At 39.9% G+C, this 15,552-nt stretch overlaps 1 protein-coding gene across 2 annotated transcripts; it reads left to right on the top strand.

The window, feature by feature from the left end:
• Positions 1-5,355: 5,355 nt before the first annotated feature.
• Positions 5,356-6,319, top strand: LOC106094260 (uncharacterized). 2 transcript variants are annotated; one of them, XM_013261464.2, is made up of 4 exons: positions 5,377-5,461; positions 5,534-5,744; positions 5,805-5,922; positions 6,151-6,319. In XM_013261464.2, the coding sequence occupies exons 2-4, from the start codon at positions 5,660-5,662 to the stop codon at positions 6,251-6,253; spliced, it is 306 nt and encodes a 101-aa protein (XP_013116918.1). In that variant the 5' UTR covers positions 5,377-5,461; positions 5,534-5,659; the 3' UTR covers positions 6,254-6,319. The 2 variants fall into 2 exon arrangements, with proteins under 2 accessions (XP_013116916.1, XP_013116918.1); XM_013261462.2 differs by having other exon boundaries at positions 5,356-5,744.
• Positions 6,320-15,552: the final 9,233 nt, after the last annotated feature.

Raw genomic sequence — 15,552 nt, 5'->3', positions numbered from 1 at the left:
ATATCCAAATCTGGGCCGATCGGAGCCAAATTGAAGAAGGATGTCAACAGATCTAACACAACTCACTGTCTCAAATTTTGGCCAAATCGGATAATACATGCGCCTTTTATGAACCCAAGAACTAAAATCAAGAGATCGGTCTACATGGCAACTATATCCAAATATCCACCGATCTGTGCCATTTTCCAGGAAGATGTCGAGGGGTCTAACTTAACACACTTTCCCAAATGTCGGTGACATCGGACAAAAAAGCGCATTTTATGGACCCAAAACCTTCAATCGAGAGATCGGTCTGTATGGCAGCTATATCCAAATCTGGACCGATCTGGGCCAAATGGAACAAGAATGTCGAAGGGCATAACGGAACTCACTGTCCTAAATTTCAGAAAAATCGGAAAATAAATGTTGCATTTATGACCCTAAGACCCTAAATCGGCGTATAGGTCTATATGGGGCTAGATCAAGATATAGTCCGATATAGCCCATCTTCGAACTTAACCTGCTTATGGATAAAAAGAAAGAATCTGTGCAAAGTTTCAGCTCAATATCTCTTTTTTTAAAATCTGTAGCACGATTTCAACAGACAGACGGTCGGATATGGGTAGATCGTCTTAGATTTTTACCCTGATCAATAATATATATACTTTATAGGGTCGGAAGTGGATATTTCGATGTGTAGCAAACGGAATGACAAAAGAAATATACCCCCATCCTTCGGTGCTGGTTATAAAAACGTGCTAAGATCGTCTGAGCCGAATTTTTACGTAAAATTGACAAAAAATAGAATAATTTGAAAGACATTATTTTGCTCTATGTACCAAATTTCTGCTAAACCAGGTAAAAATTAAAGCTTTAATTAACCGAACAAGGATAATCGAGAGATCGGTTAATACGGGATCTACATCAGGTTAAATACCGATTTGGACCGTACTTAGCATAGTGGTTGGAAGTCGTGACAGAACACCAAGTGCAAAATTTTAACCACTTCGGACAAAAATTGCGGCCTCACGATATCAAATCGGGAGATCGGTTTATTTGGAAGTTATATCAGTCTATAAACCGATTTCAATCGTACTTGGCAGGGTTATTGGACGTCATAACAGGACAGGACATGCAACATTTCAGACCAATCGGTTAACAATTGCGGATTCAAGAGGATAAATATGACAAATCGGGAGATCGGTTTATATCCAAATCTGGACCGATATGGCCCATTTGCAATCCTCAACAACCTACATCAATAAGATGTATCTAAACAAAATTTCAAGCAGGTAGCTTTATGCGTTCGACCGCTATCGTGATTTCGACAGACGGACGGACAGACATGGCTGGTCGACTTAAAATGTCCAGACGATGAAGAAGATATATACTTAATGGGGTCGCAGTTCAATATTTCGACTGGGTTAGTATACCCCCATCCTATGATGGTGGGTTTAAAAAATGTATGTCATACCCGGTTTCACAGAAATTTGTTACAGTGGCATGATTCCATTATCCATTCGTATCAAGTGTAGTCAAAATCAGTTTATTTGGTTTGTACACCAAGCGTTCTCCAATTCATTTTGGATATAATCTTAAGTCGGAGGCCATCGTAGCGAAAAAGTTAGCATGTCCGCCAATTACGCTGAACGCCTAAGTTCGAATCCTGTCGTGAACAATACAAACAATTTTAAGCGTTGGCTATCTCCTCCTAATGCTGGCGACATTTATTAGGTACAGGGTGATTTTTTAGCTATTATCTTTTTGACAACATTGGCCCACGCAAGTTTCCTGTTCTATTTCACTGTCAAACATCTTCAATTTGGTCTATAATTTAACCATGAATTGTCTTACAAACGAACAGCGCTTGCAATTTATTGAATTTTATTATCAAAATGCGTGCTCTGTTAAAAAAATTCATCACGCTCTTCTTCCATTTTACGACAAAGCTCATTTTTGGCTAAATGGGCATGAAAATAAGCAGAATTGTCGGTTTTGGAGTGATGATCATTCAGAAGCATTGCAAGAGCTATCAATGCATTCAGAAAAAGTCGCAGTTTGGTGCGGTTTATGGTTTATGGGCTGGTGGCATCATTGGACCGTACTTCTTCAAAGATGATGAGAATCGTAATGTAACTGTGAATGGTGAGCGCTATCGTGAGATGATATTCCACTTTTTTTTGACCAAAATGAAAGAGCTTGACTTGCCACACAGCATAGCATAACAAGTGACTTATTAAGAGGCGAGTTCGGTGAACGTTTTACTTCACATTTGGGACCTGTCAATTGGCCGCTTAGATCGTTCGATTTAACGCTCTTCGATTTTTTTTTGGTGCTCTGTTAAGCTTTTTTTAAAAACTTTCCTATAGCTCATAAAAAATCACCCTTTATATATTTTCTTGATTGTATGGACATTCTGAGTCGATCGAGACATGTCCGTCAGTCCCTCTGTCGCAATCATGATAGCTGACGAACGCATAAAGCTAACTGATTGAGATTTTGTACAGATACTTCTTTCTAAAGTAGGTCATTGGGGATTGCAAATGGACCATATCAGTTCAGATTTGGTTATAGCTCCCATATAAACAGATCTCTGATCTTGACTATTTGAGCCCCTGGAAGACGCAATCGGAAAAATCAATTTCCGACCCTACAAAGTATATATATTTCGGATCGTCATAAAATTGTAAGGCGATTTAACTATGTCCATGTGTCTTTCCGACTATCCGTTTGTCCGTCCGTCTGTTGTAATCACTCTAAAGCCTTCAAAAATTGAAATATTGAGCAGAAATTTGTTACATATACGTCTTTTTAATGCACGCTGGTTAAATTCTTGAACGGGCCAAATCGGACCATATTTGGATATAGCTGCTATAAAGACCGATTTTCCGATAAAGGGTCTAATGCCCATGAAAACATTAGTTTTCATCAAATTTTGCTGAAATTTGGAACAGTGAGTAGTTTAAGGCTTCCCAACAACTGACCCAAATATGGTTCAGAATGGACCATATTTAGATATAGCTACTATATAAACCGATCTCCAGATAAAGGGTCTGAAGATCATAAAAGCTTTATTTATTACCCGATTTCGCTGAAATTTGCAACAGTGAGTTATTTTAAGCCTCCCGACATTTGACCTAAATTTGAATTAGATCGGTCTATATTTAGATATAGCTGCCATATAGACCGATCTCCCGATAAAGGGTCTGATTTCTGATTTAATTACCCGATTTCGCTGAAATTAAAAACAGTGAGTTATTTTAAACCTCCCGACATCTGACCAAAATTTGGATTAGATCGGTCTACATTTAGATATAGCTGCCATATAGACTGATCTCTCGATAAAGGGTCTGATGACTATAAAACCTTAATTTTTTTATTCGATTTCGCTGAAATTTGGAACTGTGTGCAGTTTTAAACCACTCAACATCCTACCCAAATGTGGTACAGATCGGACTGTATATATATATAGCTGTGATATTGACTGATCACCAGATGAAGGGTCTGAAGCCCATAAAAGCTTTATTTTTAACCGATTTCGCTAAAATATGAAACAGAGGGACTAAAATGTGGTTCAGATCGGACTATATTCAGATATAGCTGTGATATTGACCGATCTGCCGATAAAGGGTCTGAAGCCCATAAAAGCCCTATTTATTACCCGATTTCGATGAAATTTAAAACAGTTGGTAGTTTTAGGTCTCCCGACGTCCGTCCCGAATAAGGTTTGTATCGGACATACAGAGCGATCTGCCGATGAAGGGTCTGAAGCCCATTAAAGCTTTATTATACCCTCCACCATAGGATGAGGGATATACTAATTTCGTCATTCTGTTTGTAACTACTCAAAATATTCGTCTGAGACCCCATAAAGTATATATATTCTTGATCGTCGCGACATTTCATGTCGATCTAGCCATGTCCGTCCGTCTGTCTGTCGAAGCACGCTAACTTCCGAAGGAGTAAGCCTAGTCGCTTGAAATTTTGCACAAATACTTCTTATTAGTGTAGGTCGGTTGGTATTGTAAATGGGCCATATCGGTCCATGTTTTGATATAATTGCCATATAAACCGATCTTGGGTCTAGACATCTTGAGCCTCTAGAGTGCACAATTCTTATCCGATTGGAATGAAATTTTTCACGACGTATTATGTTATGATATCCAACAACTGTGCTAAGTATGGTTCACATCGGTCCATAACCTGATATAGCTGCCATATAAACCAATCTTGGGTCTTGATATCTTGAGCCTCTAGAGTGCGCAATTCTTATCCGATTTGAATGAAATTTTGCACGACGTGTTTTGTTATGATATCCAATAACTGTGCCAAGTGTGGTTCAAATCGGTCTATAACTTGATATAGCTTCCATATAAACCGACCTTGGGTCTAGACTTCTTGAGCCTCTAGAGTGCGCAGTTCTTATCCGATTGGAATGAAATTTTGCACATAGTCTTTTAGTATCACTTCTAACAACTGTGCTAAGTATGGTTCAAATCGGTCCATAACCTGATATAGCTGCCATATAAACCGATCTTGGGTCTTGACATCTTGAGCCTCTAGAGTGCGCAATTCTTATCCGATTGGAATGAAATTTTGCATGACGTGTTTTGTTATGATTTCCAACAACTGTGCAAAGTATGGTCCAAATCGGTCCATAACCTGATGTAGCTGCCATATAAACCGATCTTGGGTCTTGACTTCTTGAGCCTCTAGAAAGCGCAATTCTTACCTGATTTGCCTGAAATTTTGTACGACGGATCTTCTCATGACCATCAACATACGTGTTTATTATGGTCTGAATCGGTCTATAGCCCGATACAGCTCCCATATAAATCGATCTCTCTATTTTACTTTTTGAGCCCCCAAAGGGCGCAATTCTTATTCGAATTGGCTGACATTTTACACAGGTCTCCAACATATAATTTAATTGTGGTCTAAACCGGATCATATCTTGATATCGCTCTAACAGCAGGGCAAATCTTTTCTTATATCATTTTTTGCCTAAGACGAGATGCCGGGAAAAGAACTCGACAAATGCGCTCCATGGTGGAGGGTATATAAGATTCGGCCCGGCCGAACTTGGCACGCTTTTACTCGTTTTTTATCCGATTTCTCTGAAATTTGAAATACGGCAATGTCCGTGCCGAATTTGGGTGCATAAGTTATCCAATTTTAACCAGATTGTGGCGAAAGGGGGTTTAAATATACACCCGAGGTGGTTGGTGGGTGTCCAAAGTTTGGCCCGGCCGAACTTAATGCCTTTTTACTTGTTTTTTAAATGAACTTATAAGCAAATGCTTTTGGTGACTTGTAAACAATATTTGGAGCTGTCAATAAAATAATTTTCATATAGCTGTCCTTTCTAGTTTCACACATATATCAAGGTGAACTTAGAAACCCTTCGGGTCAGCTACCCTGTAGCATGACAACGGAAAGATTATGCAAAGAGTAACAAAATCAGTATACCAGCAATTGTATGGTGAATGCACAACATATGAATCCCAATGTTGGCCTAATAATAAATTGAATTTTTCTTGATGATAAGAAAAAGTATATTCCATTCTTGCGGAATCTAGAACAATGAAACGAGAGCAAGTGTTAGGGTATAATCTATAAAAATAGAAGTTGAGTTTTCCACATGCCATAGTACGGATCTAACATTAGCAGAGATTACATCATGAAATTGTGCATAGTTGCCTGGTTGTTGACATTGTTCACATTGGGCTTGGGCTATGAAATGGCTGGTTTCTTTAAGGATGCAGGTAGGAGACTTTTAAATCAATGTTTTCTACCTACAAAATCATTTATCACAAGTATTTCAGCTCATCCTGGCAAATGCGTTTATGATGGTTTAGTTTTGTCATCCGGTGAAGAGGGTAAAGTTAAAGGAAAATGCATTCGTGTGTTATGTGGCAAAGAAGGATTCGCCAGAATTCAGGGGTAAGAATCCAGTGGTTAATTTATAGAACTCTCAAAAATTGAAAACAGGAACAGCCATATTCACAAAACTTAATGAAGACTTAAAATAGGTTTATTTGACAGCTTTATAAAGGAAATCTGTCACATAAATCTTTTTCAAAACTACTTTAAGTTTTGTGAATAATGGTGAAAATGTTTCTAATACAATTGAATACTTGGGATTAAACTCTCTCTTTCTTTGCCATTTAGATGTGGAACTCAATCCGTTGCCCCTCCATGTGTAATGGGTGACTATATTAATCTCGATGCTCCCTATGGAGAATGCTGCAAGAGACACATTACCTGTCCTTAATTTGTTGTGACATTATGGCGTTGAATATTTGGAAATGCATCAGAATAAATACAATGATTAACAGTGTGATAAGTAGAAAAAAATTTTGTTTTTGTACCTACCATCAATGGATGAGGGCATTTTCATTCAAAGTGCATTGATATCAAATTCTAAGACAGGCAGTCGAAATCACGCGGCAATATTTGTCTTTTTTAAAAATCCAAACCTAAAATTTCAGCAAAGATAATTTCTTTAATCAAATCGTACTCCTTACTGATGCCAAAATCCCTAACACAACTCACTGTGCCACATATCAGCGAAATCGTTCAGTAAATGCGTGTTTTATGAACATATCCAAAAACACATCTGGGCCATACTCGGTGCCGATATAAAAGGTCTTAGCATAACACGCTGTGCCAAACTTCAACGAAATCAGACCATCAAGATCGATATATCGGAAGATCGATATATATGGCATTTGTAAAGGCCACATTGGAGGTTCATATGTCTTCCTATGACAATAAATGCCTGCGTTCAAATCCTAGCGAGGATTCCCTTCCTAATGCTGGCGACATTTGTGAGGTACTATTACTACTAAATTCCCTTTGAACATTCCATTAAGGAACAGGGAATATTTTTATACCCACCACCGAAGGATGGGGGTGTATTCATTTTGTCATTCCGTTTGCAACACATCGAAATATCCATTTCCGACCCTATAAAGTATATATATTCTTGATCAGCGTACAAATCTAAGACGATCTAGACATGTCCGTCCGTCTGTCCGTCTGTCTGTTGAAATCACGCTACAGTCTTTAAAAATAGAGATATTGAGCTGAAATTTTGCACAGATTCTTTTTTTCTCCATAAGCAGGTTAAGTTCGAAAATGGGCTATATCGGACTATATCTTGATATAGCCCCCATATAGACCGATCCGCCGATTTAGGGTCTTAGGCCCATAAAAGCCACATTTTATATCCGATTTTGCTGAAATTTGCGAGTGTGAGTTGCGTTAGACCCTTCGATATCCTTTGTCAATTTGGCCCAGATCGGTCCAAATTTGTATATAGCTGCCATATAGACCGATCCTCAGATTTAGGGTCTTAGGCCCATAAAAGCCACATTTTATATCCGATTTCGCTCAAATTTGGCACAGTGAGTTGTGTTAGGCCCTTCAACATTCTTCGTTAATTTGGCGCAGATCGGTCCAGATTTGGATATAGCTGCGATATAGACCGATCCTCCGATTTATGGTATTAGGCCCATAAAAGCCACATTTATTATCCGATTTTTCTGAAATTTGGGACAGTGAATTGCGTTGAGCCCTTCGACGTCCTTCGTCAATTTGGCCTAGATCGGTTCAAATTTGGATATAGCTGCCATATAGACCGATCCTCCGATTTATGGTCTTAGGCCCATAAAAGCCACATTTATTATCCGATTTTGCTGAAATTTGGGACAGTGAGTTGCGTTGAGCCCTTCGACATCCTTCGTCAATTTGGCCTAGATCGGTCCAAATTTGGATATAGCTGCCATATAGACCGATCCTCCGATTTATGGTCTTAGGCCCATAAAAGCCACATTTATTATCCGATTTTGCTGAAATTTGGGATAGTGATTTGCCTTAGGCCCTTCGACATCTTTCTTCTATTTGGCCCTGATCGGTTCAGATTTGGATATAGCTGCCATATAGACCGATCTCTCGATTTATGGTTTTGGGCCCATAAAAATCGCATTTATAGTCCGATGTCGCCGAAATTTGGTACAATGACTTATGTTGGGTCCTTCGATATTTGTCTTCAATTTGGCTCAGATCGGTCCAGATTTGGATATAGCTGCCATATAGACCGATCTCTCGGTTGAACAATGACTTGTACTTATAAGCATTTGGTCTAAATCGGATGATATCTATAGAGCTGCTATGGGGCATAAGGTATGCATTTTTCACTGGATTTTGACGAAATGTGGTTCACATATATACCCGAGGTGGTGGGTATCCAAAGTTCGGCCCGGCCGAACTTAACGCCTTCTTACTTGTTTTCTCATATCATTGAATGCATTCCCAATATTGTTTAGGCTCAATAATATGCGGCCTTCTTTTTTATGCCGAGTCAGAACATGGCAGGATACCTCATATATGAAACAGGAATAGTGAGGAGAAAATCACGATGAAAATTTCAAGCTGATGTTCAAGCCAGAATTTGAACCCAGATGTTCGGAGTCATAGGCGAGGTTTCCCCTCCTAATGCTAGCGATATTTATGAGGTACTATTACTATTAAATTCCTCTTGAACATTCGGTCAAAGAACAGGGGATACTTTTCTCATATCAATGAGTGCAGTCCTACTAAAGTTTAGGCTCAATGATATGGGACCTTCTTTTTTATGCCGATTCAGAACGGCCTGCCTCATAGCGACAACATTTGATAGAGAAGTTTTAACATGGCGGAATACCTCACAAATGTAACCAGCAAAAGTGAGGAGAAAATCACGTTGATGTTGAAGCCGGGATTTGAACCCAGACGTTCGGAGTCATAGGCGCATATCCTAACCTCTACGTAACGGTGGCATGTGATGTTCTATGCCATGTAAACACTTTTTTCCAAAGCGATATCGCTTTATGGGCACCTTTTGGACTTGGCTTTACAAAGGAGGTCCTTATCATTCAGCTTATATTTAAATCGGACTGGACTCATCGATATGTGAGAAGTTTTGAATGTTCATTGGCAAATTTGCATTTGCTTACTCAAATATAGTCTGATCTGGACCATACTTGCTATGGATGTCGAGGTCCCCATCATAACTCGCAGTGTCAAACATCAGCAAATGTGGGTGCAAATGCAAATTTTGTCCATGAACATTCCACTAAGGAACAGAGGCAAACTTCTTACATATCAATGAGTGCAGTCCGATTCCGATTGAGTTTAAGCTCAATGATAAGGAGCCTCCTTTTTATAGCCGAGTCCGAACGGCGTGCCGCAGTGCGATACCTCTTTGGAAAGAAGTTCTACATGGCATAGTACCTCACAAATGTTGCCAGCATTAGCAGGGATATTAGATTTTGTGGGTATTACAATTTATATCGGAATATCGATCTATATGGGGTATATTTCAATATATATAGTCCGACATTGCTCATTTTTATACCCCACACCATAGGATGAGGATATACAAATTTCGTCATTCATTTGGTAACACCCCGAAATATTCGTTTAGGATCACATAAAGTATATATTTTCTTGATCGCCATGTCATTTTAAGGCGATCTTGCCATGTCCGTCCGTCCGTCTGTCTGACCATCTGCCTGTCCGTCCGTCTGTCCGCCCGTCTGTCCGCCCGTCTGTCCGTCCGTCTGTATGTCCGTCCGTCTGTCCGTCCGTCTGTCCGTCCGTCTGTCCGTCCGTCTGTCCGTCCGTCTGTCCGTCCGTCTGTCCGTCCGTCTGTCCGTCCGTCTGTCCGTCCGTCTGTCCGTCCGTCTGTCCGTCCGTCTGTCCGTCCGTCTGTCCGTCCGTCTGTCCGTCCGTCCGTCTGTCTCTCCGCCCGTTTGTCCGTCCGTCTTTTCGTCCGTCCGTCTATTCGTCCGTCCGTCCATCCGTTTGTCCGTCCGTCCGTCTGCCTGTCCGTCCGTTTGTCCGTCCGTTTGTCCGTCCGTCTGTTCGTCCGTCCGTCTATTCGTCCGTCTGTCTGTTTATACATCCTTCCGTCTGTCGATAGCACTCTAACTTTTGAAGAAGTAATGCTAGGCACTTGAAATTTTGTATAAATACTTCCTATTAGCGTAGGTGGGTTAGGATTGCAAATGGGCCAAATCGGTTTATGTTTTGATATAGCTGCCATATATACCGATCTTGGGTCTTGACTGCTTGAGCCTCTAGAGGGCGCAATTCCCGTCCGATTTGACCGAAATTTTGCACGTAGGGTTTTGGTATCACTTCCACCAACTGTGTGAAGAATGATTCAAATCGGTTTATAACCTGATATAGCTGCTATATAAACTGATCTGGGGTCTTGAATTCTTCAGCTTTTAGAAGGCGCAATTCTTATCCGATTTGGTTGTAGTTTTGCACGTAGAGTTTTGGGATCTCCCAACAACGTGCTAAGAATGATTCAAATCATTTCATAACCTGATATAGCTGCCATATAAACCGATCTGGGGTCTTGATTTCTTCAGCTCTTAGAGGGTGCAATTCTTATCCGATTTGGTTGTAATTTTGCACGTGGAGTTTTGCGATCACTTCCAGCAACGTGCTAAGAATGATTCAAATTATTTCATAACCTGATATAGCTGCCATATAAACCAGTCTTGGATTTTTACTTCTTGAGCCACTGGAGGGCGGAATTCTTATCCAATTTGGTTGTAATTATGCACGAGGTGTTTTATTGAAGAATTGCGTCTTATAGGTGCTCAAGTAGTAAAGTCGGAAGATTGGTTTATATAGGAGCTATATCACGTTATAAACCGATTCAGACCATATTTGGCATTACCGTTGGAAATCAAATAAAAGACTTCATGCAAAATTTCAGCCAAATCGGATAAAAATTGCCCCCTTTTGAGGCTCAAGGAGTCAAGATCCAATATCGGTTTATACGGCAGCTATATCAGGTTTCGAACCGATTTAGAGCATACTTGTTGAATATAAAGTGAAAACACCTCATGCAAAATTTTAGCCAAATCGAATAATAATTTCGCCCTCTAAAGGCTCAATTCTATTCCCGACCTGCACATGGTTTTGACAGACAGACGGACATATATAAGTCGACTCAGAATGTCAAGACGATCAATAATATCTATACATTGTTGGGTCTCAGATCAATATTTCGATGTGTTATAAACGGAATGACAAAATGAGCATATACTTGTTCCTTGTTGGGACCGTGAGGACCAAATCAGCGATTATCGATTCTATCTTAATGATGTAAAAGACATATTATCACCGTATCCAAGATGGCCGCCATGTTGTATTGACTTTTGGAACCACTACGAGGAAGACCGTCTAAGACAGCTGTAGCTATGTACCGTTTCATCTTTCTTCTTATACAGTAAGTGCTGAGTTTTCAATCAAAGGGTATGCATTTGCCGTTTCTGCAAACCATATGAAGCTTTGCCTTATCGCATTTAATTCTGGGAATTCGAAATCCAATTATTGGTTTCTTTGAACTTGTTTGTAATTCAACACAAGTTGAGAGGTCTTCAGGCATAAATGCATTTCAGTTTGTGCCTATTGGTGATAAGAATGTCATGTCTAATCATTTAAAGTTTTGTATTACATTGGTATATTTGAAATCAGATGGTAAACCATATGATTTTGTTATACCCGCTACCGAAGGATGGGGGTATATTCATTTTGTCATTGCGTTTGCAACTCATCGAAATATCCGTTTCCTACCCCATAAAGTATATATATTCTCGATCATAGTAAAAATCTAAGACGATCTAGTTATGTCCGACCGTCTGTCTGTTGAAATCACGCTACAGTCTCTAAAAATAGGCATATTGAGCTAAAACTTTGCTCAGATTCTATTTTTGTCCGATCGGTCCAGATTTGGATATAGCTGCCATATACACCGAACTCTCGATTTAAGGTCTTGAGCCCATATACGGCGCTTTTATTGTCCATTTATGCCAAAATTTGGGACAGTGAGTTGTGCTAGGCCAGTCGACATTTTTTACAAATTGGCCCATGTCGGTCCAGATTTGAATAAAGCTGCCATATGGATCGATCTCTCGATTTGAGGTCTTGGGCCCATATAAGTCGCATTTGTAATCCGATTTTGCGGAATTTGGTCTCTTAAACATCTTTCTGCAATTCGGTTAAGCTTTGGATATAGCTGCCATATGGACCGATCTCTCGATTTAAGGTTTTGGGAAAGTAAAAGGCGAATTTATTGTCCGATGACGCCGAAATTTGGGACAGTGAGTTGTGTTACGGCCTAACACATCCTTCTTCACTTTGACTCAGATTCGTCGAGATTTGAACATAGCTGCCATATAAAACGATCTCTCGATTTAATAGGTCTCGACATCCTTCTGCAATTTGGCTCAGATCGGTCCAGATTCGGATTTAGACCGATCTCGATTTTGGGTTCTTGGGCCCATAAAAGGCGCATTTATAGTCCGATTTCATCGAAATTAAGGACAGTGAGTTATGTTAGGCCATTCGGTATCCATCTTCTATTGGGTCAAGATCGGTCCAGATTTGGATATAGCTGCCATATAGACCGATCTCTCGATTTAAAGTTTTGGGTCCATATAAGGCGCATTTATAATCCGATTTCGCCGAAATTTGGGCTCTTCAACATCCGTCTGCAATTCGATTCAGATTTGGATATAACTGCCATATAGACAGATCTCTCGATTTAAAGTTTTGGGCTCATATGAGGCGCATTTATTGTTCGATTTCGCCGAAATTTAGGACAGTGGGTTGTATTAGGCTCTTCGACATATTTCTGCAATTCGGCCCAGATCGGTTCAGATATGGATACAGCTGCCGTAAAACCGATCTCTCGATTTAAGGTTTTGGGGCCATAAAAGACACATTTATTGCCCGATTTCGCCGAAATTATCGGAAGATCTGTTAGGCGCATCGACACCCTCCTTTAATTTAGGGGGTGGCAGATTTGGATATAGCTGTCATATAGAACGATCTCTCAATTTAAAGCCCTGGTCCCATAAAAATTAGACGATTGGTCTATATGACAGCTATATCCGTATATTCTGATCTGATTCAACGAAATCGGGTAATAAATTAAGCTTTTATGGGCTTCAGGCCTTTAATCGGCATATCGGTCTATATGACAGCTATATCCAAATATAGTCCGATCTGAACCATATGTAGGTCGATTGTCATAAGGCTTAAACAAACTCACTATTTCAAGTTACATCGAAATCGGATGAAAAATAACGCTTTTATGGGTTCCCGACCCTTTAGGTCGGATGTTTAAAATACAGCGTTTAATAAAGAAAGCTGTTATGGGCTTTAGACCCTTTATCGGCAGATCGGTCTATATAGCAGCTATATCCAAATATGGTCCGATTTGGCCGTTCATGAACTTAACCTGCGTTCAGCAAAACGACATTTTCATATGGAGATGGCGATCCTCGCCAAGTTGCTGTAGGTGAGCAAGCTCATTCCCGTCCATAGGACCGATCGCTGCTGGAACAGGGTGGTCATTGGTTATTAACGGCGCCAACAACTCGCCTAGTCATTTCGAGAATCATAGACACTCAGTATTTATGCAAGAGCCGATGGCGCCCAGCCTCTCACTGAGACTCCCCACTCGATACCGCTGATTGTCCGCGAGTGCCGTTGCAGCTGATCCGTATGGAGCATTCCACTATCTGCAAACTGTGAACGCGCCCGGTAGCTCCCAGCTAAGCTCCCCCAAACAGCAAAGAACACGAATTGGAGCTCAATGTTACGGGCTGTGCTCAGAGCTGTTGTATTCACTCTTCACTCAGCACGGGATGAAGAGTGAATACAACACTGTGTTGTAAATGGAATGACTAAATGAATATCCCCCTATCCTATGGTGGTGGATATAAAAAAGTATTTTGCGTCGTTAACTACGGTTCACTGTTGTCTGGTCCCAGGGTAAATTTCGTAGCTTTTAATGATATTTTGACTTTCATTTTATATTTTTGACTTTAATAACAAGCGGCAATGTTAAGGATTTATGAACCTACCATTTAAACTACAAAATACTTAAAATGAAGAAAAATATTTTTCACCACAACCCTGAAAATTTACTAAAGTTGACTTTATATCTATTGTAGGCCATCCTGGTCAATGTGATCTAGTTTTATCACCCGACGAAGTGAGAATCTCAAAATAGGAAGGTTTGCGTGTGACATGTCAAAATGCCGAAGGGTTAACTGAACCTGCTGGGTGAATACCAATTAAGGGGTTATGAACAAATTTGAATACTTTTTTAGACCCCGAAGAAAGCTGTTGTATTTGTGTTCACTGTAGGTATTTAAAATTTTATAATTCGCTAAACTTTGGACTGAAATGTTGGTAGACTAAAAGAGAAAAGAATTTTTTTGATGCAATAAAAGTACAGTTTAACGATTAAAGCGGCCATACGATTTTTTTGTTACCGCTTTTTAAGTATGATGGCCTTAAGCTTCAAAGTGATCTTTAAAGAAAAATTAGCATATGTATTAAGATTGCATTTTTTTATACCTGCCACCATAGAAAGGGGGTATACTAATCTAGTCATTCGGTTTGTAACACCTTCAAATATTGATCTGCGACTCCACAGAGAATATATATTTTTTCTAAGTTGATGTAGCCTTGTCTTCCCGTGTGTCCGTCCGGATATTAATCCGACCCATGCCCTTATGGGCATACATCTAAGCCAGTAATCGATTTGTTATGCGTTCTGCATACCAACAAGTAAAAGCGTGCTAAATTCGGCGGGGCCGAATCTTATATACCCTTCACCATGGATAGCATTTGTCGAGTTCTTTGCGCGGTATCTCTTTTAAGGCAAACAAAGAATATTGAATAAAAACAGTTATGCTATTTTAGCTATATCAAGTTATAGTCCATTTCGGACCATAAATGAATTGAATGTTTACTATTGTTGAAGTTATTGTGTAATATTTCAGTCCTTTCGGATAAGAATTGCGCCTTGTAGGGGCTCAAGAAGCAAAATCGGGAGATCGGTTTATATGGGAGCTGTTGCAAGCTATTGATCGATTCAGACCATATTAGACACGTATGTTGAAGGTCATGAGAGAAGCCGTTGTACGAAATTTCTGCCAAATCGGATAAAAATTGGGCCCTCTAGAGCCTCAAGAAGCCAAAATCCTAGATCGGTTTATATGGCAGCTATAACAGGTTATGTACCGATTTGCGCTATACTAGGCACATATATTAGAAATCGTAACACAACACCTCATGCAAAATTTCAGCCAAATCGGATAATAATGGCGCGCTTTAGAGCCTCAAGAAGCCCTCTACAGGCTTAAGAAGTCAAGATCACAGATCGGTTTATATAGCAGCTATATCTTACCATACTTAGCACAGTTATTGAAAGTCATAACAAAACACCTCGTGCAAAATTTCAGCCAAATCGGATGAGAAGTGCGCCCTCTATTGGCTCAAGAAGTCAAGATCCATGATCGGTTTATATTACAGCTATACCAGGTTATGAACCGATCTATACCAGATTATGAACCGATTTGAATTATACTTGGCACAGTTGTTGAAAGTCATAACAAAACACCTCGTGCAAAATTTCAGCCAAATCGGATGAGAAGTGCGCCCTCTATTGGCTCAAGAAGTCAAGATCCAAGTTCGGTTTATATGGCAGCT

This window comes from Stomoxys calcitrans, chromosome 2, assembly GCF_963082655.1.
Source record: "Stomoxys calcitrans chromosome 2, idStoCalc2.1, whole genome shotgun sequence".
NCBI lineage: Eukaryota > Metazoa > Arthropoda > Insecta > Diptera > Muscidae > Stomoxys > Stomoxys calcitrans.
This window is presented reverse-complemented; position numbering and strand designations above follow the sequence as displayed.

Coding starts and splice junctions, on each gene's coding strand:
- LOC106094260 (XM_013261462.2), top strand. CDS start 5,660: ATGAAATTGTGCATAGTTGCCTGGTTGTTGACATTGTTCACATTGGGC. Junction 5,745..5,804: donor TGGTTTCTTTAAGGATGCAG/GTAGGAGACTTT, acceptor CAAGTATTTCAG/CTCATCCTGGCAAATGCGTT. Junction 5,923..6,150: donor GGATTCGCCAGAATTCAGGG/GTAAGAATCCAG, acceptor TTTGCCATTTAG/ATGTGGAACTCAATCCGTTG.